The sequence below is a fragment of the Pomacea canaliculata genome, linkage group LG10 (genome assembly GCF_003073045.1).
Source record: "Pomacea canaliculata isolate SZHN2017 linkage group LG10, ASM307304v1, whole genome shotgun sequence".
NCBI lineage: Eukaryota > Metazoa > Mollusca > Gastropoda > Architaenioglossa > Ampullariidae > Pomacea > Pomacea canaliculata.
In genome coordinates, this window is record NC_037599.1 from 24,208,718 (window position 1) to 24,231,179 (window position 22,462).

General features: G+C 44.4%; 1 protein-coding gene across 1 annotated transcript in view; it reads right to left on the reverse strand.

Moving 5' to 3' along the window:
- The window catches only part of LOC112573468 (otoferlin-like), a 119,061-nt gene extending 99,785 nt beyond the window's left edge, over positions 1-19,276 (reverse strand). The window contains 1 exon segment of the mRNA XM_025253870.1: positions 17,763-19,276. Coding sequence (XP_025109655.1) covers positions 17,763-17,841 — 79 coding nt within the window. The 5' untranslated portion in view covers positions 17,842-19,276.
- Positions 19,277-22,462: the final 3,186 nt, after the last annotated feature.

The window sequence follows — 22,462 nt, forward strand, 5'->3', positions numbered from 1 at the left end:
ATTAGTCTACAATCCGAACCTCGTCATCTACCCCATGTCCTGGGCAATATTTGCACTTTCAAAGACACATTATACAAATATACGTTGCACAGTAAAATATCCTGGAGTTGAAGAATAAACCAAACAAAGAAAGGTTTGCTCTATTAACACTTATGAAGGAGAAAAATAAACAATGCCAAAAGGGAGATGATGTGCTCAAGACTTTTGTTGTTATAGATGTGTTCTTCGCTATTAAGTTTTTTCAGATTGTAATACATTCTGCTCCAGAGTGAATAAAAAAAACCTCCCATATAAAATGGTCTCTGGCAGAAACCTAACGAGCAGAACTTTCTCTTTACATGTGACAAACAGCGGTTGCTATGGTGACGATTCTCCTGTAATAGATATCTAAAATCGTTTTTATCTTCAGTAGTTGAGGTGCTCAGCAGAAGATAAAATGTCAGTCTGTGTGTGTGTGTAAAGTAGGGCTTTAAATGTAAGAATGTACTTTGCTATCTAGCCATGGAATCTCCTACGATGGTTCATATTTGTCTTTTGACTGAACATTTGTTTGTTTTATTTACCAAGTTTGCTCTTTGGGATTAATCAAGCTAGTCATCAGCCGCTTGTCATTTGTCTTTTTATTTCTCTTTATTATTTTCCGTACTTGGCAGTCACAATCAGATGACATCTCCAGGTTTTCAGTGGAGAACTGCTCATCATCCTGTGTCCAGATTAATTCCCTTCGCGAAATCACTCAAAGTAATGTCCTTCCTCAAGCATGTGCAGTATTTTCCTCTGTACAGAAATCGATTGCCAAGATTTCACATTGTATACAATGTGGGCTGCAATGTGTTCACAGTACACAGACAGACAAGTGATGACAATGTACAGAATATTATCGCCAGGCTGCTCACCCAGGGGACAGTCGTCCTCATGGCAACACGAGTTTTGTGTGTTTCTGGTGCTGGACAAACACTCTGAGATGAAAACCATCCCGTGTTGGGCACTACAGTCTCAAAAACTGTCATTGCCAAAGTAGTCATTATCCATAATGACAGTGAGAACAGTGATTATCCATAATGACACAAGTGAGATGGATGAGATTACAGAAGGTGAGAGAAGTCGAAGCTGGTACGGTCTCTGGGAAACCTGTCAAACAGTGAGGGGAAATCCTGTTTTGCTGGGCTTCATTTCTATACTCAGACTACAAACAACACAGGAGTCGTGGATGAGAGGTAATACGAGAGTAATTAGAGGCCACAAAGTATTGCATGTCATCAGTTGATCCCAGTGTATCACCTTCACAGCCATGGGGCAGGTCTGGACCAAGCAAAAGAAACACTAAGGTTTGAAACGAGTGTTGATTTTTGTCGGTTTAGTATGTTTTGACGAAAGCAAAATAACAATTCCAAGAATTCCTCTTCCATCAGCAAAAGATATCGCAGCTGACAAACGCATTTAAAGACGATAACACTTGGAGATGTCGCAGCAAGAAGGAGGAGGATGGGGAAAAGAGTTAAAAAATAAGAACAACAAGAAAAAAGATTTAAAAAGCGGACATTTTTTTAAAAATAGCAGAACTGTACAACAAAGTGTTAGTCGAAGCTTCTACTGGTCTACCAGGACATCATTTGTATAGAAGCGGTAAGGGAAGACAGTGTCGTCAGTAAACTTGCCCACATCTTGACATCTGAGGAGAACAAAAATATTCTCACCGAGCACTTTGCCTGCTGGACCACCTCGTCTGAGCTACAGGAGTTCCCGTACACAAGACTTTCCATAAACTTCAGAGCACGAACGTGTCTATGGGCACAGTTATGTGTGGAGGAGATGTGAGGGCTGCAAAACTCCGATGGACAGGTGAGGAAGATACGCCACGTGTCAGCAATGGTCCGAGATGCTAGATACCTGGCTCAGATGTCAGATACCTTGTTCAAACTTGTCAGGTCCCTCATCCATGGGTGGAATGTCCACGAAGTTCGGGTGAGTAACCAAGTTTTCCAGCTTGATGTCAATAGATGGAGCGACTGAACATGTGACCACAAAAACTCAACTACAGAAATGTTTGTATTTAGACATCGATTAAAGACAGTAAGAAAGACGAAAGAGGCGGTAAAAGGGAGGAAGACAATTCTAAAACACCAGTTAGTAAAAACAGAGCTTTTTCCAGCATTTAGACAAGAACGCTCAGTTTAAAATGATGTAAATAAATGTTCTTTTAAACTGATGATGTTGTTAGAGTGTCATCTTGTGAGTTCATTTACAGTATATTAACATGTATCACATGATATAACTTCCATCCCTCACCCGGTAATATGATTCTCAGCTTTATCTTACACATTATCTATCGTGGGGATGAAAAGGCGGCGGACACCCACGCACAGACTCAGAGAGAAAGAATCACAAACAGTTCTGTTATAAACAACTAGAATAAATGTATTATTTCTTACTTCTTTCTTTTTTGGATTAAATCAATCCAGTGAAATTGATAATTTAGGAACATCATTGTGAAATTTAAAGGCAATAGGCAAAACATCAGCGCACACATTTATTTATTTCGCCTCTGCAAGGATTCAATCCTATGAAGCGGTGCGAATGTTAACACCAGGGAGCCTGTCTCCAGTTCAGAAACAATGTCTGCTGCTGCAACATTCATCTTGGAGCTGACAGTCGGAGCTTTTGCTGATGGCGGTGACACTTACATGCTCTGACTGACTGTCACCCGCAAAGTAATGTTGGCATGTAGGTGATTGAGCACAGCTTATTTCTCTGAAGGCCTGACACGAGATGTCGACGACTAACTGTTGAGTTTGTTGTCGGTTCAAAGTTCTCTCTTCCCACCGCTTGCAGCTCCGATTTTATTTTTGCAGTATTTTAAGAAGTTATCTTCAGGAAATCTCCGTTTTTTCCTCTGATTTTTTATGTATGGTTGCGACTACTGATAACAGTAATCTTTCTCACCCATCTCGTTAAATTTGCATATCTTGATACCGGCAATGCTGAGTGGCTCACAGCCGCGTCCCCAACTTCCGCTTTGGCCACCGGTGGGTGTGTATGCGCATGCGCGGAATAGTTGACGACATAGCCTCGTTTGAGAAGAAAAGATCAATACTTCAGATGCAGGGAAAGGTTCAGCTTCTTCATCTTGTTTCTCGCAATTTTTAAACCAATCCCTTCGACTTCTACCAAAAATACGAAAGAAGAAAAAGATGAACAAGAAAGATTACAGACAACTTTTTGTGTGTGATGCGAGGAGAAACAATGTGTTGTTCTTCTCAATAACAAATGAAATTGCTGCTTTCGATGTAATGTAATAAACACTATGCAGCGTTTTTAATATGAACTTTAATACTGCATGAGGGCCATCTGGTTTTGCTTGGATAAGTATATATTTATATTGGTTTATTTATACATAGGTTGGTGAATTTGGATTGTGTCGCCACCTAGTGGTAACTTTGCACTATGGGGAGGGTAGCAAACTGGAGTACCTGGAGAATCCCTCTCCTACAAAGTCCTATGAACAGTTGCTACACCACAGTACATGGAGTGTACCCCAAGACATCTGTACCCAGCCCTGTGATCCTCCCTACACTGATGACAACAAGCAGTTACCACTGTGCTACCAGGCACACCTATTTTTACCCCGGGTGCTCTACTTGAGTAACCACAACTTGTACAAGAAGTCTCGATCTGTGGCTCTGGGAAACTGAAGGAAAAATTGTACAATGACATATATGGAGGAGTCGATGCTCGGCACATCAAAAAGTGTAAAGTGGGTTACAGCGGGTTCGACTCTCGGTATTCCCAGCGCTGATGATGTTTTTTTCCTGTCTAAGTCAGGCGATGTCTGCTATTTATGTCTTTCTTTCTCACGCACGTTCATGCATGAATACACAGTAAAGTGCATAAAAAATGGATGAGTGGTTCATCAAGCAGGACTGTTCGATGCAAATATGTAAACGCGAGCTATAATGTCATCGAAACGTGATGAACGTTTAAGCAAGCGTACTTCCGGTGCACGACTGAGCCAAATAAAACTTTTTCTCTCTCTCCTTCCCCCCTGTGTGTGTGTGAGAGAGAGAGTGCTCGAGCGCAGTATCTTGACTGAAAACTAACTGAAGTTCTGTGTTGCGGACACCCAGACCGGTTCCTGGCCACTGGTCTCATTGTAGTGAGCGGGCCGGTGCCAGACCGCCATTACTGTAACGGGCATGCTTGATGGGCGTCAACGTGTCAACACCGGGGGTCAAAATGTCAAACCTCACGACCTACACTGAGAGTTACTGCTGCAGAGCGGGGACAAGTAAAACCCATTACTTTCTTTGTCCAAGTTGAACTTCATTGGCTGACAGTCGATAGCCGAAAAAATGTAAGTTGAGACCAAAGTGAGTCGACCCTACACCCTGTGAAACCCACGTGATCAAAAACGAGACTGCAATCAATTAATAATTAAGGTTGGTCGCATGATTCTAATTTAAACCGATCCAGTGGTTTGTGTTATTTTACTTTTCTGTTTTTCTGTCTTTAACATATTCTGCCACTCACACTCCTCTTGTCTTATCCTCCTCCTCCTCCTCCTCGCTGACATTACCATAAGGGGAGGCAACTCTCAATCGTCACTCTCTAGAAAAGTGAGAAGATAACCAGCAATTTATACATTGCAATAGTGTGTCCCTTCTTGTCTTTATGCAGAGGAGAATGTAAATATTTCTGTGCCACGTATCTGGGACATGTTTGTTCCGTCAAGTTTGTAATGAAGATTGTTTGGGGCGTGGCAGGGCACAATCCGCACAGCTTTATGCAAAATGAAAACAACACATCAATATTTCTTGGAGAATGTGTGGCAAGGCAGTTTGTGTTGATTTGTTGACTTCAAGGAAATGCCGACAAAGCTAGAGAAGGAAACATATTTTTTCTGGTAAATGAAGGTATCTGTTTATAGAGATTTTCTTCGTGTGTAAAGGGCACTGCAAACACCATAACAACAACAGCTTTATTTTTTTAGGGGGGATATGTCATTCTGTCGCTGATAATGTGTTCAAGATGGAATTTCACAAACAGAAAGAATTTTTTCCACTCAGATTTTGTAAGGTTCTTTCATGTGCTACGCTCAGTCCAGTAATTTTGACAGAAGTGTTCTACCTTCACACCTGTGTCTTGTTTTGCTGTGAGGTGATCGCACAGCAAACAGTCAACAAACAACAGTAACAACATGAAAATATCAAAGCAGCAGTTTAAATTCTAGAGCATAAACAAACAAACGCTTCTTCTAATTTGAATAAGTATAATGCGATTGATTTAAAAAAATATTTCTTAGAGTTTCTTAGTTTGGCTGATTTCATTTCAAAATGGAAGAAGCTGTTGCAATGTCGGCAATGTCACATTCATTCGCCTCACAAATCTTTTGCGACAAAGGAATCTGATCCACCACGTGCCTGTCGACAAGTCAGGTTGAGATGTTCGGAGACAATAGTTTTGTGTCTCGCCCTCGTGATCAGTGACGTCACAAGCCGCCCTTCTTTGAATCTCCTAGCATCACCACACTCCTCCCACTGGTTGTTAACGACTTCATGAGAGCGAGGACAATTATCTGTACACGTGGCATCAATCACACCTGAAGAGAATCTTCTCGTTCGTAAAGGACACAGCAGGTAGACACAAAAGAAAGCCGCGGGACAGGTGTTCGATGGTAAAATCACATTTCAGGAGCCGTAGAAGGTGTCAGGGAAGTGGGTAGATAATTACCTCTGAAGTAGGGCGGGATAAAGATGCTTTAAACTACTCATCAGCACGAAGATCCGAACCTCGTCTACTTTGTCTACTTTCTAGCGAAGGGCATCGACTGCTGACTTGCACACCTGGCGGCACGGAGGGCCATTGTCTTTGATGTTTCACCTGACAGCGGGAGGCGACTGATGCGAGTACAGTCGGCTTACACAAAGATGCTCTCATCTGTCTTCTAGTCTTTTGACGAACGAAGACTGAAATATGAGCGTTGGAATCGTCTTTACTGGGAATGTTGAGCTTATTAATGTTTACGAAACAAGTTGATATTGTCGATGACATTCTAGATGATTAATAGCTAACCAATGCAGTTACAGCGTTTATCACAACGAGACACGTGATGTGTTTTTTTATTTAAGTCTGTAATCTTTCTTTCCTACTTTGTATTTTTCTCCTCTTTTTCTTCCTGTTACTTTGGTATACAATCAATGTAGAACGTGTCCAGTGTAACCTTCTAGCAGGAAATCGTTAGTCCTTTAGGTTGGAAATAAAATAATGGAGCAGACATAATTAGGCAACATTTGGAATAATTTACTGAGTGCCAGCCATAATTTGCGTGCTTTGTAAGGAGAGTGGGGCTCGCCTCACACCAGACAGCAGGGGTTGGGGGTGGAGAGGTGGGGAAGTCAGAGAGAGAGACAGACATTGGTAGAGGATGCAGGCTGACGAAGCGGACAGTTTGCAGAAACAAATGTAAAGAAATCCTTTTTTGAGACATTTTTTCCCTTCATGTCTTCGCAACTTTCGGGAAGTTCAATAGAAAATGGAAATACACACAAATAACTGAAGTTGTGATCATTAATCCCGCAGCTTCTTCTTTTCCTAATTTCGAATCGGTCTTATGATCTGTCTTCGTTTGCCGGTGTTAGAATATAAGACAGTCTGACAAATCTTGAGGCTCTTCCGGCCGTTGTCCACAAGATGTCATCTAGAGGATGTATTGGGGTAGATGTACCCAGGGACCTCTCAGGGCGTCAGCATACTGCTGTAGTAAGCACCAAATGATGATCTCATCAAGTGACCTTCGTCCTTGTCAAAAATTAGTCCCGCGGGTCGCAATCACTTGTGCAACTTGCGGACCTGACTTCCTGCACACTTGTCAAATGTCGAAATAGAGAAGAATGATAAAGTATGTACATTTGACAGTAAAAGACTCCATGGTTGTAAAAGACAATATAGAAAGGCTATTTTAAATAAGTCCAGTTGCCGAAGTCACAATTAAGGCGCGGTAGAATCGAAATTAAAGTATAAAAAAATGGAAAAATGGAGAACAAGAAGAAAAAGAAACAAAACCGCAACCAATCGCTGCTTCACAAAAACGAAAAGACTTGCTTAAAAGTTCTTCGCCATAATCGTTGACAGAATGAAGGAATTTTCGATGAGTTAGAGTATTGACAAATCTTTGCTCAGGGACGCAGTGTGCGAACATCTCTCTCTCTCTCGTCAACCCAATCATCACGTGATCAGGACACGCATGCGCTGCGCGTGTTTTGTTTGTCCCCAGCAAACGCCGAGCTTTGAGGTTGTGGTTGTGGTTGTTGACACATGCCGTGGTCACCTCGAACCGTTGTTAAAGCAGACAGCAAACACTGAGCTCATGCTGAACAAACTACATGTTGCAGGCTGGGGATAAAGTCACACAGAGCTTTGTCCTTCAGTGGGTCTGGCTGCATCATCATCATCGTCGTCGTCGTCATCGTTATCATCATCATTTACCACAAACGCTCGCTTTTCTTTTTGTTGTCCGTGATGCGCTCGGTGACAGAAACTCTACTATTGAATGACCGTCCACTACTGTCGGGTACAAGAGACTTCACACAAGAGATGCCGACAGCTGTAAAAGCGAGAGGGATTCGTTTGCAAACCACCTTCGGAAAAAAACAAAAACAAAACAAAACAAACAAGCCAACAAACCCAAAACAAAAGCAAAAAAAAAACAACAACAAAAAAACCCAAAAACAACAACCAAAAAAAACAAGAAAAAAATACCAAAACAAAAGCAAAAGCAAAAAAAGAAACAAACAAAAGCAAAAAACAAACAACAACAACAACAACAAACCAAACCAAACAAAACGTAAACAACCCGATTGACGCCTTTTCAAAAATCTCTAAAAGCAACACATTAGAGTCGATGCCACTTATGAGTGGCAAGGCAAGAAAGTTAATTTACTCAAAACTTTTAGCTTGTGTACAGACTTAACAAAGATAATTTGCGGGGCAGCTTGCACGAAGAGACCTCGTCATCGATCGAGAGATGGAAAGTTCAGGAAGTGTCCACGAAAGCAAATTATCTTTAAACCTACTTCGTGCCACGCGGACAGCCGAGCGAAGATGAAGTGGGTAACCAGGGGATCACGGGAAGAATATTTAAAGCCTTGATGACTGTATGGATGTGACTGTCGTGCATTTTATTGTCAGTGAGGGCTGCACTGATGCCTCGCCCCCAGCCTTGATCTTTTGACCCTTTTGAATGATTACAAAAAATGTCGGCGCTTTCCAAGCACAACAGTGAAGAGCAGAGTGATAAATGTAACGACCCTCACTTGATGAACACGTTTTTATTTAGAGTGGACGTCCCTTGCCATGCCTTGAGGAGGGTTGATTGTCGTCCTTGTCTTAGACCTTGTCATCCATTGTGTCATCTGTTGTGTCTTCTGTTCATTCGTGCTCATGTTTCGCCAGTTGCTCTCTGGATTGTTTGTAGATCTTCCGCTTTTTTTTTTTTTTTTTTTTCAAGTGAACCACAGTCCTCAGTCTCGCCCTAGTTTTTATGTTTAATCGCATCGGGTGGAGGATTGATTTCTGTTGACATGAGCACTGAGAGGGCATGATGGTAAGTTGTCGCTGCACACCCACTGTCGCAGGCTCAGACCTGAGTAATGGCACCTTGACTGAGTCTGCCACTAGTCTCGCCACCAACTAACACTTGCCTCTCACTGTCGGTGTGGTAAGTGGCCGGCCAGCAAGCTGAGTAACCGCAGTCTAGCCTGGTCAGACAGATGCCAGACTCATGTTGTAGATGCACGAGGTTAGTTTTGGGGCTAACACTGGACTGCGCATGTGCGTGCGTGCGTGGAGAGAGGGAGAGAGAAACGATAAGAAGGAAAGAGAAAGAACACGGGCTGTATCAAACTTAAGCTGGAGATACTCAGTGTGCTATGTGAGCCTGTGCAAAATTCTGTTCCCATTGTGCACACAAAATATGACACCTGCAAGCCAGGTGCAGTCAACCATATCGTGGACGTCACTGTACCTGTGATTACACTCGACTGTGTTCAGACAAAGAACTCCGCCCACCATGCAGACTGTTTGACATGAGACCACGTGACCAGCCAGGTCTCACGGGGACAGGGAGAGTAAATAAAATTAAAACACGACTACACTACACACTGTTCTTCATTGACAACACCTCCCCGAGACCACATCTTGGATTATTTTTGCTTGATCTCCAGCAACCGACTACAAAATGGCTTCTGTATGGCGACATCTTCATCTCTACTTTCTTTTCTTCAGTTGTCGTCATGACACCTTCCACACATGCGTACAGTTCGAGGAATAGTTCCCGTGTACTTGACAAACAAAGTAGTATAAAAGAAAAACACGATGTTGATCCCTCTCCACATCAGCAGCTAAGAACTATGGCAGCCAAGCAGTCAGCCTGTCATTGGTGGCATCAGCACAAAAAGAACGGTTTACCCAAGGCGAGAGGTACAGAGAAAAGACAACAAAAATATGAAAATGTCGACTTCCTTAGAGAATGTCTTCCGAGATGGTATTAAGCACGACACTGCCGGCCTGCCGAGCATCATGGGACGAGATTCTAAAATGCTGCGAGAGTTTGATGGAGTCAGTGCGATTAGTGTTTTCAGAAATGTCATACAGAAAAGGCGGACAGAGATACAGACAATATTGGTTGTTATATCGTGACTCCCTGTCGTAATCCCCTACCTCCGGCCTGTCAGTCATCTGCAACGGCTTTCCATTAACCACGCGAGAGCTTCTCATCCCCTTGGGAAGAGGAGGGAGATGGGGATGGAGGGTCCTCCTCCCACATACACTGACAAGTGAAATTCTGTCGGCAAAACCCAGCAGCTTCCTCTCCAACACTCGATCTGCTCTACTTTTCCTTTCATTTGTATTTTTGTTGTTTGAGCGACGATCAACTTTCTATCTATCGCGATAGACGATAAACTTTCTGGTCAAAGAAAAGTTTAGAAAAACATTTTTAAATGAAACCGTGTCAGTGCAGTCCGCCCACACAGCAATGACACCGCCGAGTCCTGTAAATGTCATCTGTACTCGGAGCCTCATCTCTCTCACGAACTTTCCTTTCGCTCGCTCATTGGCATCAACCCTAACTGAAATCATAAGCCATACGTAAAACCCTAACAGAAACTTAGTTTGACCGTTGACCCGATGGTAATTTATGTAATAGCCTTGGCTGTAGTCTTGTGGAACTAAACTATAGGCGAAATTTGTTTTTAAAAAACAAATATTTAAAGAGGTGTTTGTTGTCAAACTAAGGACATGTTTCAGGTAAATAATGTTTGTTATTAATTATTAGTAATTGCTTACTGTCAACAGTTAAGTAGTATGATTGTTTACCGTCAAAGGACAGGTCAAAGAGCTGGATGACAACCGTGGATTCACCGGACATGAAATGATTGCATGTGAGGACTGGGGGGTCCTTCTGAGACCTGGAAGTCGCCCTGAGACTCAGACATGGAGTCACTTCAGTGCACGTGGACTGCAGGTGCGAGTGCTCACTGTATGAATCACTACCCAGCAGTCACGTGGGTCGACCTTTGCCCTCGATAACAGCGACTTGGCTCGTTGGTGACGCCACCATCAGTAGGTTTTGCGTGCTCTGGCCCCGGCAGGCTTTTCCCTGAGCCTCGTTATTGCCTGACCTTTACGTGCTCCCTACCTCGACCCCCAAAATGCTGCAGACTCGACCCCTTCTCGGGCTGTGGGAGCCTGTGTGCTTCACACACACTGAGAACATCCTTTTTTCCCTCCAGGTCAGACAGGTAGATCGCACGGATGATGATGACGATGACGATGACGACGATGAGGATTAATAGTATTATAATAGAGTAATTATCTAACTTTGGCAAGGATGCATGGCTGTAGCATCAGTGGCGATGTGCGATGAAGTGAGTGATGACGAAGGATGTTGACTGATGAGAGCGATGTCAGAGCTCTGCACGCACGACATTGGTCATTACTTTCTTTTGAGTGGATGAGAAACGTTAATAACTGCGAGGTAGAAAAAAAAAGCAGGTAGAGAGCAAAGGGCATGATGATGCAGCAAGATGAAGTGTAAAATGTTTGTTAGTCAAAGTGTAACCAACGCGGCATTGAAAAAAAAATCCTCTAAAATATGATGCAGACAGCACAGGCCGAAATAAAAAGATTCTCGACCGAGTTTTGACCGAGGATAGAGTTGTAGCTACAAACTAAAGGTACATCACAACCCCAGGGTTAGCTTTAACTCCACTACCTACAAAAATTCCTTATAGCCATGGCTATGGGCAGTACATACAATAGCGGATTCTTGATTATCAATCAACCTCTTCATTCCAGCGCCCATTTCCAACTACTACCCCGCAGATCTTCTGGTCCATGGGTAGCCCTTAGATAAAGTTACCTCTGCTTCGTGAACACCTTCCCCTAGAATGAGCAATATTGTGTGGACAGAATAAGTAAGCAGCTAAAACTATTACACAGATCAAAAGCTGTGTTTCCTCAGATGGGAGATGAAAGGACTTCACCAAGGAAAGCAAATTTGGGGATTGCGCTGGAGATCGATACCCGCCTTTGTCTCGACTTCACCCTTCATTTCACCGCGAGCAACCATCACAGACGATTCACATCTTGTCCAGTCTCCCTTCAGGCGTCGCTGTTTCGCAAGATTGCTTGTTGTCTGGGGCAAAGGTCAACTGTTGTGGAGGAGATCACTTAGTGGTGCTCGCCATTGTCTGCTGTTCGCCGAGGAACCTAAGCACCGCGTTAGTCTGCGAACGTTTGTCTTGACGACTTGCAGATGGCAATGGCATCCTCTGGACAGGAAATCGCTAACAGTGTGGCTACACGACTCCATTCTGTTTACTGGAAATTATGTTTGGTCTTTTTAAAAATAGTTTGTAGAAAAAGCTGTTTAAATGATGAATCAGTTGGTGTCCATGATGTGCTCAGTACCACCATCTTACAGCGAGACTACGGCAAAGCTGAATCTGTAATTCCATTCCATCAGCATATTAAAGCAAAATAACCTGATGGCAAAAAGAAACATTCCGGAAAAGAAACTGTTCAGATATAGACACTGTCATAAAGTTTTAATGCAAAACAACTACAAATCTCAACTTTTATTAATGTGCTGGGCTGAGTCCCTTTCTGTTCGATGCACAGAAGTGGTGTATCCTACATCCTACATCCTGCTAGTCAGGACAGACGATGGGGATGGATGCGTGGCCGCCTCAAAGTCGTATTTCATGCGAAACAGCATCGTAAATCTTATCGAGCTGTGTCATCGAATAAGCATGGCGACCGAAACAATAAATAGCCCGCGGAATGCCTTCACAATCTACCTGACACAATCCACCCGAGACCAAAAAAAAAAAAAAAAAAAAAATTATTCCTCAAAAAACCCTGGTTGCGTCATTCTCTTTTAGAGAAGTCGATAATATAGTGATGTGCTTATCGACATGACACTGACACTGACACTGCCATCGGTTTTGTCGTCTTGAGGCTGCAGTTCCGGGGAGCTGAAGGAGGGAAGGGGAGGAGAGGGGGCGGGTATAGAAACAGTACGAAGAAAGGGCAGAACGTGTAGAATCCTTGTTGTCCGTCTCCACGCCAGCAAGAAGGCACAAGAAGAATAATTCTACAATTTATAAAAAACAATTGATACACAGCCTCATATTACACAGCTAGACTTTCAAAAATTTTCTTTCAATATTGTGTTCTGGGGTAGGGGTATGGGGAGTGTGTCATGGGGTGTAGTCACTTGGGGTGTTTTCTACTCAGTATAAATACTCTATCTCATAATATCAAATAACCATCCCCGGCAGTTGGAGGTTACATCTACCGACCCTGTGTAGGTCTGCCTGTTGTGTTGTTGTTCTGTGTACAATTAACCATTATGCCCACCCAATGTTGTGACCTCGCGTGAAGACTCGTCATTGACCCCAGGATCCTATGATGCCGTGGAATGCGGATATGGTAATCAGAGGCGTGGCATCCACGTGGGAATCGTACACAGGACAAACAAGAGACAGGGTTACATCGTGCTGTCAGGTCAGGGCACGACCCTGTAAGAAAAAAGCTGGTGTGCAATGGCAAATGTCTAACAGACAGGGAGCATCGGGACCTATCTGTATAGCCAGATATTTTGCCCAATAGGGTACGAGTACCCGTCCTGTAACACAAAAACATGTACCCCAGGGAGGGATGGAGTTCCATCCATCCACACACACACATACAGATTAGTACACACAGTCTCTGTCCTACTAGCATGTAGTCGGGAGGACATTTCGACTTGTCCAGCTTTAGAGAAAATGACGATGGTGTGGCGGAGGGCAGAAGGTCAAGACAGCAGTTGGTGGAGTCAGCCACTCACCACCCAGCCCCGCCATCGATTGTTGAGAGCATCATGTTGCAGGAACACACACAACAGCCCCCAGGCCCAACTCTTGCTGCTGTTGCTGCTACTGCCATGGTCTCCACACTTCCTGCCACCAACATGTGTGTCCGCAATGATTCCATAACATCCATTGTACAGAGATGAATGCAATCAGAGTAGAGACCTGGGTGCGAGTGTCAGCCCGGCTTTCTGTGGATGAGACCGCGCGAGCCAGCTATCACTGGGCTGGAATTACATTGATTCCTCCACTTCAAGGCATCAGCTCCGTGGCTGCCATCACAGCTGGGTACATGTATATAGGTTTAACACCTTTATATACTGTATATGGACTGGAACAACACATCATAACAAGGGGCATGGGAATTCAGACAGACAGACAGGCAGGCAGGCAGGCAGACAGACAGACAGACAAGCAGACAGACAGACAGACAGACAGACAGCAGACAGACAGACAGACAGACAGACAGACAGACAGACAGACAGACAGACAGACAGACAAGCAGACAGACAAGGACAATGACAGTCATGGTGAATATAACACCAACATTTATTGATATTTTTGGCGCCTCCTGCCCTAACAATGCCATAACAAAAATGCTTGACACACTAAGCCACAAGAAGTTAAGAGGATTGTACACAAATATATTTCTGCATGTTTTCAAGACCTTTACATCCTATGGAGTCATGCTGAAGTCACAGAATTTTGCTGTATAGCAGGAAGGACGGAGAGAACAAACTTTGCTAACCAACAACATTTATTTTACTTTACGGTAAATCGTCAACAAAAGGATCAAACAACTATCACATCTCAGTGTTCACATGATCGCTGTGTTCACAGGACTGACAGTTCAGTTGACATTAACTGACATGCCACAGAACTAATTTACAACTGATGACACACCGGCATTTTTAAAGGGTTAACTTTTAACATTTTTTTCAGTAACAATCTCTGAAAAATAAATCACTGACAATGTAAAAAACTTGTAATGAATATTCCCCCCCAAAAAAAATAAAATAAAAAAAAAATCGAATTTTCGGCGTTTGAGCGAAGATTATTCAGAAGGTATTTTTTAAAAGACGAGATTGTCTTTCAACGAAATTTGATTTCATCTCAGTTTTTTGGCCTAATGTGCATAAAGTGGGTTGGAGGCAGAGAAGGGAGGAAAGGGAACCTGGCAAAGGACAAAGTCTGCAAATATCCAATTTCAATTAAAGTGGAAGAGGCTAATGTGCACATTCAGTTCTGAGCGATAAAGCATTGATTGTGAAATCGTTCACACGTGAGATGTCAGGAAGGTGCTTACATTTGTCACAGTTTGTTTTCCTTTCTTTCTTGCTCTTCATCTGATGATGATGTCAGAGAAGACGGACATGTGTGTGAGCGTGTGCATGCGTGTTTGTGTGTATATGTGTGTGTGTGTGTGTGTGTGTGTGTGTGTGTGTGTGTGTGTGTGTGTGTGTGTGTGTGTGTGTGCGGGCATGTGCATGTGTGTATGTGTATTTGCATGCTTTTGTGTGTGTGTTACCTCACTACCCTGTTGCCGAGACAACAAGCAACCTCCCAGACAAGGCCATCCACTTACAAAAGAATCCGTTATGTGTTGTTTGTGTCAAGCTGAATCACTTTCGATTTGCTGGCAAATTCAATGGCACTCGAAGCAGGAAGCGTTCGTGGAATTTTCTTTGCTAAATATTGATGCTTTGTTTTGTTTCTGTGACAGGCCTCCAGGTTCTGTCTCCACATCCGAGTGGATGTAGCAAGTCAGTCGCCCTGGGGCAGTAGTTGGCTAATAATACAGCCACACCAGGACTTCAACTGTACAACAGTGGAGACAGTCTGCAAACTTTGTCACATGCTTCAAGGTAAGGTGGCGGCCACAATATGAAGAGGAAGATGTACAAGATGATTTATTCTGAGTGACTATGATTATGGCGTAAGAGTTTCTTCTATAGGGAAACACCTGTCCAAGACAAAATCTGACAAAATAAACAGTAGATAAACCAGAAGTTTGTCCTCATTGTGCAGGTGACAAGCTCATGACCACTGAACAAAACCTTTGAGAAGTGAAAACATTTTGTCTTGGAATCGCCAGTCTTTGACAGCGTGACAATGGCTGACAGTCAGGACAGTATCCTGCCTCCTACAGGCGTGACTAAGTTAAACAATTCACAACATCGATGAACATCAGAGCTGGAAAGGAAGAACTGAGTTTACAAGAAAGGATGACACGATGTCATCATCACATGGATGTTTGAAGCAAGGACCCCAGCTAGAGGTGTTCCTGTCCGTTTTTCCGCCACGGAACCGAATGTTCTGGAGACAGCATCATCCTGTCACTGATGCCACACGTGGCAGTGCGCCCAGTGCATTGTGGGTATTGTGATGTCCCCTGCAGCTAGCAGTGCCAGCAGCTCCCTGGCCTTGTCATCTGGATAACCTGACCCTTCTGAAAGGTCAAGCTTCACCGGGGTTAGGGTGAGGATGTAGAGAGGTCTTTAAGGATGTAGAGAGAATGTAAGGGTCACTCGTCGTGGCAGTGTTTCTTCGGTCGCGTGAACTTGGTTACATCCGAATTCTTTCTGTTATATATATATACTCCTTATATATGTTATATCAACTTCTCCATACTTTTCAAGAAATGAAGGAATAAATTCAATATCTAATCTAAAGCCTCCGTGCGGACACCAGGGTCAGAGGGCACTTGTCAGAGCAGATAACACAGACATTTAAATCATAATACAAAAATCATAGCGATAAGTGATTTTAATCTTCTGATACTTTTCATGTTAACCAGTGTGAACTTGAACTGCACCGCCAGAAGAAAACAGGAACTGCGCTAGTCTCAGCCCTCTGAAGCTTGGTCCTGCATCCGGTAAGAGAGATGGACGAGCAGAGAGGAGGCCAGACATGCATGCAGACAGAAATAAGGATATCAATGCGGACAGGAATACGGACATGAATGCAGACAGGAATGCAGACAGGAATGTGAACTTTTCTGGCGGCGAGAAAGCTCACAGGAAGCTTTAAAAGTTTAATTGCTGATCCAGCAAAACTCAAGGAAGATGTATTTGCACGATCCATTAATGCCAGATTCGTGAGATAATACTTACATGCACGCACACACACAGACACACACACACACACAGACATTCATTCTTTCTTTCGTGTGTCTGTGACTACTAGTGAACAACAACCACAACCACCCTGTCAAAGAGACCTGCTGACTATAAGAGGCCCCACCCTCGCCCCCCGCACCCCAGTCACAGTCAGCTTGAGGTCAATGAGGTCACTCAAACCCCCTCCCTGCTCTTGCTCATGGTCCTGAGGTAGGAGGGGAGGGGTGGGAGGAGGTCTGCCTGATGGGGAGACATTGGAACTTCTATCATCATAGGTGTGGCAAGCAACGACAGGAGACGAGAGTGAGCACTATCCACAATGACATTTGTGAGGGGATATATAAAAATACTTCATTCCTTTCTTTCTTTAAAAATATCAGTAATCTGTCACTTGTCAAAATTCAATCTCTCTCTGCTTACTCTCCGGCATAAACACATTGCACACAGTGTACTTCATACATAATGCACACGTGTAAAGTCTACAAGGCGAGAAAAGGAGGAATAAAACACATTCATGCTCATGGTGAGTCTGAAAGGTCAACAGGAAAGCACGAATTAAAGAAAAAGAAGCATTGCAGTTGCTACCCTGTGGGCAAGGTAAACACTGTGGTAGTCCTACGCAATCATAAGTGCTGAGAGATCACGAGAGGAGGAGAGAGGGAGGGAGAGCCTGGCAGGGCGGAGGAGGGAAGTGGCAGAGAGACGAGCTGACAGATCAATGGTAATGTCCCGCCAATGAGGAATACAAACAGTCATGTGGGAGTGTGGAGGTTGGAACGACGGAGTAGGAGAGAAGGAAGGGAGGGAGAGCTGTCAATGTAGATTGAGAGAGAGAGAGACGAATGAACAGTTTTGTAGAGAAGCAACAGAGATAGGAAATGTATATATACAGAGAGAGAAGAAAGGAAAGGAGAAAAGGGTTCAAAGACACAAGTGAGAAAGAGAGAAAATATAGTATAGAGAGAGGGATGGATGGTACAGTTTTACATACCTCAGTAGACGGAGAAAATCACTAAACATGAAAGGAAGAATTGAGAGAGCTAACTCGTACGAAAGTCAGAGACAAAATGAGTGAGAGTAAGAACGACGGAGACAAGAAAGAGAAGGGGACACAGAGTGAAAGTAAAGATCACTGACAAGAAGACAAATTGAACAACAAAGATGTTTTCCTCCCCACTTCTACAAGTCACGTGAATACTTGCAGGAATGAGAGAAGCAGATGAACATCACTTACCTCGGAAGCAGACTTTGGCCAGACGGTCGGCCCTGCCCCGGAGGCTCTCCACGTACTTGAGGTGTAAAGTCAGCGCCATGTTAGTCAGCAGCAGTCGTCACACACCTGCAGTGTCGGGTGGGCAGCTGTACCCTCCTGTCACATCATATTCCCCACAGGTTTGGCCGCCGAGGGCACGAGGAGGTGTCTGCGCTATCCCTGGATGTCCCTCGTGACTTATGTTCCCCACAATCGATAGTTTACTACGTGATCTCCACGTCTGCCGTCACTCCGCCCACCTCTTACATGGCAGTTGTCACAAGTTCCTGTAACCGAGAGTCAGATGTCACGTGTGGTGACTAGCGTGCGACACACGATGTCACGGTCCGTGCACACCTCCAAAATATCCTGACTTGGACGGTCGGGTGGCGGGACGAGAGCAAACGAGGACACGTAGGTAAGAGGGGAACTTGGTAAACTCACCCCTCACCTCAGTCGGCTAGTGCACGTGTTCTGGTTAATCCAGCTGCTCCCGTCATCGCCCCCCTCATCGCTCGTTCTCCTCACCAACGTGAGACAAGGAAGCAGTTGAGTTGCTGTAAGTTCTCCTCCCACGAGAAGACTAAGTGCTAGTGTTGACATCTGCACCTCGTCAGAAAGTTGTAAGTAAAAGTTCCTGAGTTCGTCCTGTGAAGAAAAATCAACTCATTAAACACAGCCATGAGTCCCTTTGGTGCTGAGCTTCACACCATGAGTCCACGTTCCGGAGTTGGTTTTCACTGCAACGGAAAACTGAGTGCAGAGAGAGAGAGATGGAGGAATTTAAGTAGAACCTCTTATGTTTACTTTGTCTGATTACTTTAACTGTTTTAACTGCTTCCAGGTCGTGAGGTCAAAGAAGCACACGACAACCTCCTCAAAATGAAATATCACCATCGTTTCCCGAACAGCTGACACCGAGCTTCCAAAGAGGGTGTGACTGTCAAAAAGCGTGTGTCGAGGTACGGGTGGCCTGTCACCCTGTCCTACATTCGGTCCTGTCTTTGCGAACTCGGTGGCACCCCGGAATGTGCTACCTGTTGACGAGTTCAGGGTACTGCACAGGCAGTCAGCATGGTTGCGCCTGACTGCTGCGGAGGCAGTGAAGTGGAACGACGCACAGTTGCACGGCGCAGACGGCGACCACAACACACGACAGACGCAGCGCTGCGCTGTGCCGCAACGTCCTGCAGGCGGCGCACGACGGTCGACGCACGACTCGCTGGCAGACACCCTCCTGCACCCCGCCTACAGCTTGACAGAGCGATGTAGGGTGGGAGGACGAGAGAGAGAGAGACGAAGGGAGAGCACTCCCAGAGCGATGTTAGAGGAACATGGCAGCCAGGGTTCCACTCTGTCAGTTGTTACAATGGCGGTCGCCACACCCGCCTGTCTACAAGTCTGTGGATGCCACACTGACCGCCAGGCTGCTGCTCCTGCTGCTACAGCAACCTTACCCAGCACGCAGCATCGCAGTGGCTGCTGCACCAGGAAGTCTCAGGAACCACGAGATGCCTGGAAGCAAACAAGTCAGAGAGAGAGAGAGCTCGGTGAGTGGAGGTACTGAGTGGGGGAGGAGCAGCTACATGACATTGTTACCTTTTTTTTATTTATTCATTTGTACTTTCCAGCGTTTTCCTCTGTAAGTCGTTCGTGTTCTAATTCACATGTTTATGCGCTGATGAGTGTCTCTGACTCTTCATGAACAGTTCACGCACACAAACACCCAGACACACCCACACGCGACATAAAGAGATCGGAGAGAGATAGAAGGAGATAAACAAAGGGAGTTAATGCCTCCTCGTTAATCCCGTCTTCTAAGCCCCAATCCCGACACACACCGGGCGCTGGACGCAGCATGCAACACAATAAATAATAAAAGGAGCAAAGCCGGACGGCATTTGAAATCCCATTGCGGGGAGTGCTTGCCGCCATGCTGCGATGTGGAGGCTGTAACCACCGAGTGGCGGGTGAGTGTGTGGCAGGCGCCATCATTCAGTGATAAGCACATCGATCTCGGGGTTGTGAATGGAAGCCATCTGTAGGTGACAGAGGTTGTGATGCTGTCGTGTGAATACACACACGCTGCTACAACCCACCTGACAAATTAAAAAATAACAAACTTTGGTCCTCAAAAGGCACCAGTATAAATACATTAGACACTGTAAATGACGAATGATGATGACAAATGATGATGATGATGACACGAATGATGACAAATGCAGCGTATTACCATACAGAAGTAGAAGATTAATAGGAAAATATTCAAACACGATGCAGCTTTCAGACCACAACACATTATTATAACAATAATAAAAGTCAATTATATTCTCCCAGCGGATGTGTACCATGCCAGTCGTCACATTGTTCGTCCTTTTTCTCGACTTCTGTCTTTCCTGGCAGTGTGGTTCATCGTGCCCGCCTGCTTCCTGTCCAGCAAAAAGGTCTGTTGCCACACAGCTCCTTGAGGTCTGCAATATTGATTGTGCTTACAGCCTGCAGATATGGTGTTTATATACATAAATGTTGTCTTTACAGTCTGCAGATACTTTATTTATATACATAAATATTGGTTGTCCTTACAGCCTGCAGATGTTTATATACATAAATAATCATTGTGCTTACAGCCTGTAGATGTTGTGTTTATATAGATAGATAATCATTGTGCTTACACCATACAGATATTACATTTAGATACAGAACTTGTCATGTTCGCTCCATGCCTTTTATAAATTAACTTCACCAGCCTTGTACAAAGTAGGGAAGTGCAGAGGAAATGTTCGTGCCACTAGATGGCGCCACTAGGTGTCCTGTAGAGTGGTCATCTAAATGATGGCCTTGCCAGTGTAGCTGGGTGCAGGGGTCACATGGGAGTTTACATTTCCACTTGTGTGTCTCCGGTAACAAGACTGTCTGTCTGCACAGCCTACACCGACACTCGCCACGGTTCTTGCAGTTCTAACATTTGAATGAGACATTTCTACAGACCGTTAGAGTGCACTGAAAGCTGCTATTAATAGAATGAGTTAAACGCACATCGTACACCACATTGTTTTAATGATGGGGAAGAGCTTAATTCAAGATAATATTTCCAATAATTTTAGCAAAAAACCTTTCCATTTTTGGACAATCGCCAACAAACATCCCATCAAAGAGAGATAGCAAACCCATAAGATGTTAGGGTTGGGGTTAAAGTTCACACCTGGGCTGTTGGGAATGTCTTTACCCTGCATGGTTACTTTGTCTCCACCCAGTGTCTACAGTCGCCTGTCATCGTACACAGGACAGGGACATCTACTTGTTTTTGTGCGAATGTCAATGTTAATGTTGACATTGGTGTCCACTTGAAGTTTATGAAATTCTGTTCAGCTCATCTTGTTCAGCTGGACAAAGTCAAAACGGTTTTTTCTCAAACCCTATTGCAGTCACTGACTTTACAGACTTTCTACGAGACCAAACCACTACAAGCAAAGTTCTGATTGGCTGGATGCTTCTTCAAAACTATTTTCTTATTACGTCGCTGGAAAAACGTGTTGTAAGATGTTACCAACGGATACAACTGATGAATAAATATTAGAACAATATTTTCATTGAAGGGAGCGTACAGTTCGTTACCACCTGTTTCGCTCCACCTTTTTGCGCAGTGTGAATCCTCCATCGGCGCTAAGCCACAACAAACAGGTAAACAATAATGTGGCTGCTTTCAGGCACAACAGCGTTGTTGTCCTCGTCCACGTCATCAGCCGAGGGCAGTATTTGCGATGTTAGGCCACCAGACGTCTCCGTTGTCCAGGGATCGGGATGTGAATTGTACAAATTGTACCCCTCCGTCAGTCTGACCTTCTGTCACAATGCGTGCATGTGTACTCGTCTGCTTTGGTGACGCGAGCACACGTTTGTGTGTGTGTGTGTTGTATGTTGTGTGTGGACGCGCGTGTGTGTGTGTGTACGCCTGTGTGTTTCGTGCGAGTGTACGTGTGGGTTGCAGAACGCCCGCCGCCATGTCGCATGCGTGCGCAGCCGGCTCTCCCGGAAGTCCGCCGCCATTGTTGCCCACGATTGAAGCGCCGCCAAGCTGGATTACTCCCCCTACAGTAGGCGGCGCTGTGTAAGCCTCCCGCTGACGTCTGCTCAACTTATTTGAGGCCGTGCTTCCCAAAGACAATACCGGGTATCGACCACACAAGTCATGAAAGCTGTGGAAACAAGGTCGGATGGATACAGGCTTGTGAAGCTTATTGAATGACACTTTAATTTACTGCCTGTTCGCATCACTGAGTGCAGGACAGCACGTGCATCACCTTTGTTCCGTTAGATGTCTGCTTGTCCTGTTGTATTCTTTGTGCTCTTGCTTTCATGAAGCTTGTAGATTGTACGTGTCGCGGTCTATTACAGCTTAAGCATGAGGGAAATAAAAGTTTCCGCTAAATAATCTCGCCATAATATACAATGTACAGACATGTAAATCAGGATGCGATTATGCGATTTAACTTGTTAAAGCAGTTAAGAGACTTAAAATGTCGAAAACTGTTGAGTGGCCAATCTTCCTCTTTTCTCCATTCTCTCTTCCCTTCGCTATAATCATAAAATGTTTATATGCAACTTTTGAGGAGAGAAAAACAAACAAAAGGCAGTATTCAAATCAGTGTAAACTTTGCTAGCCTCTGTCAGCCATCGTCAGC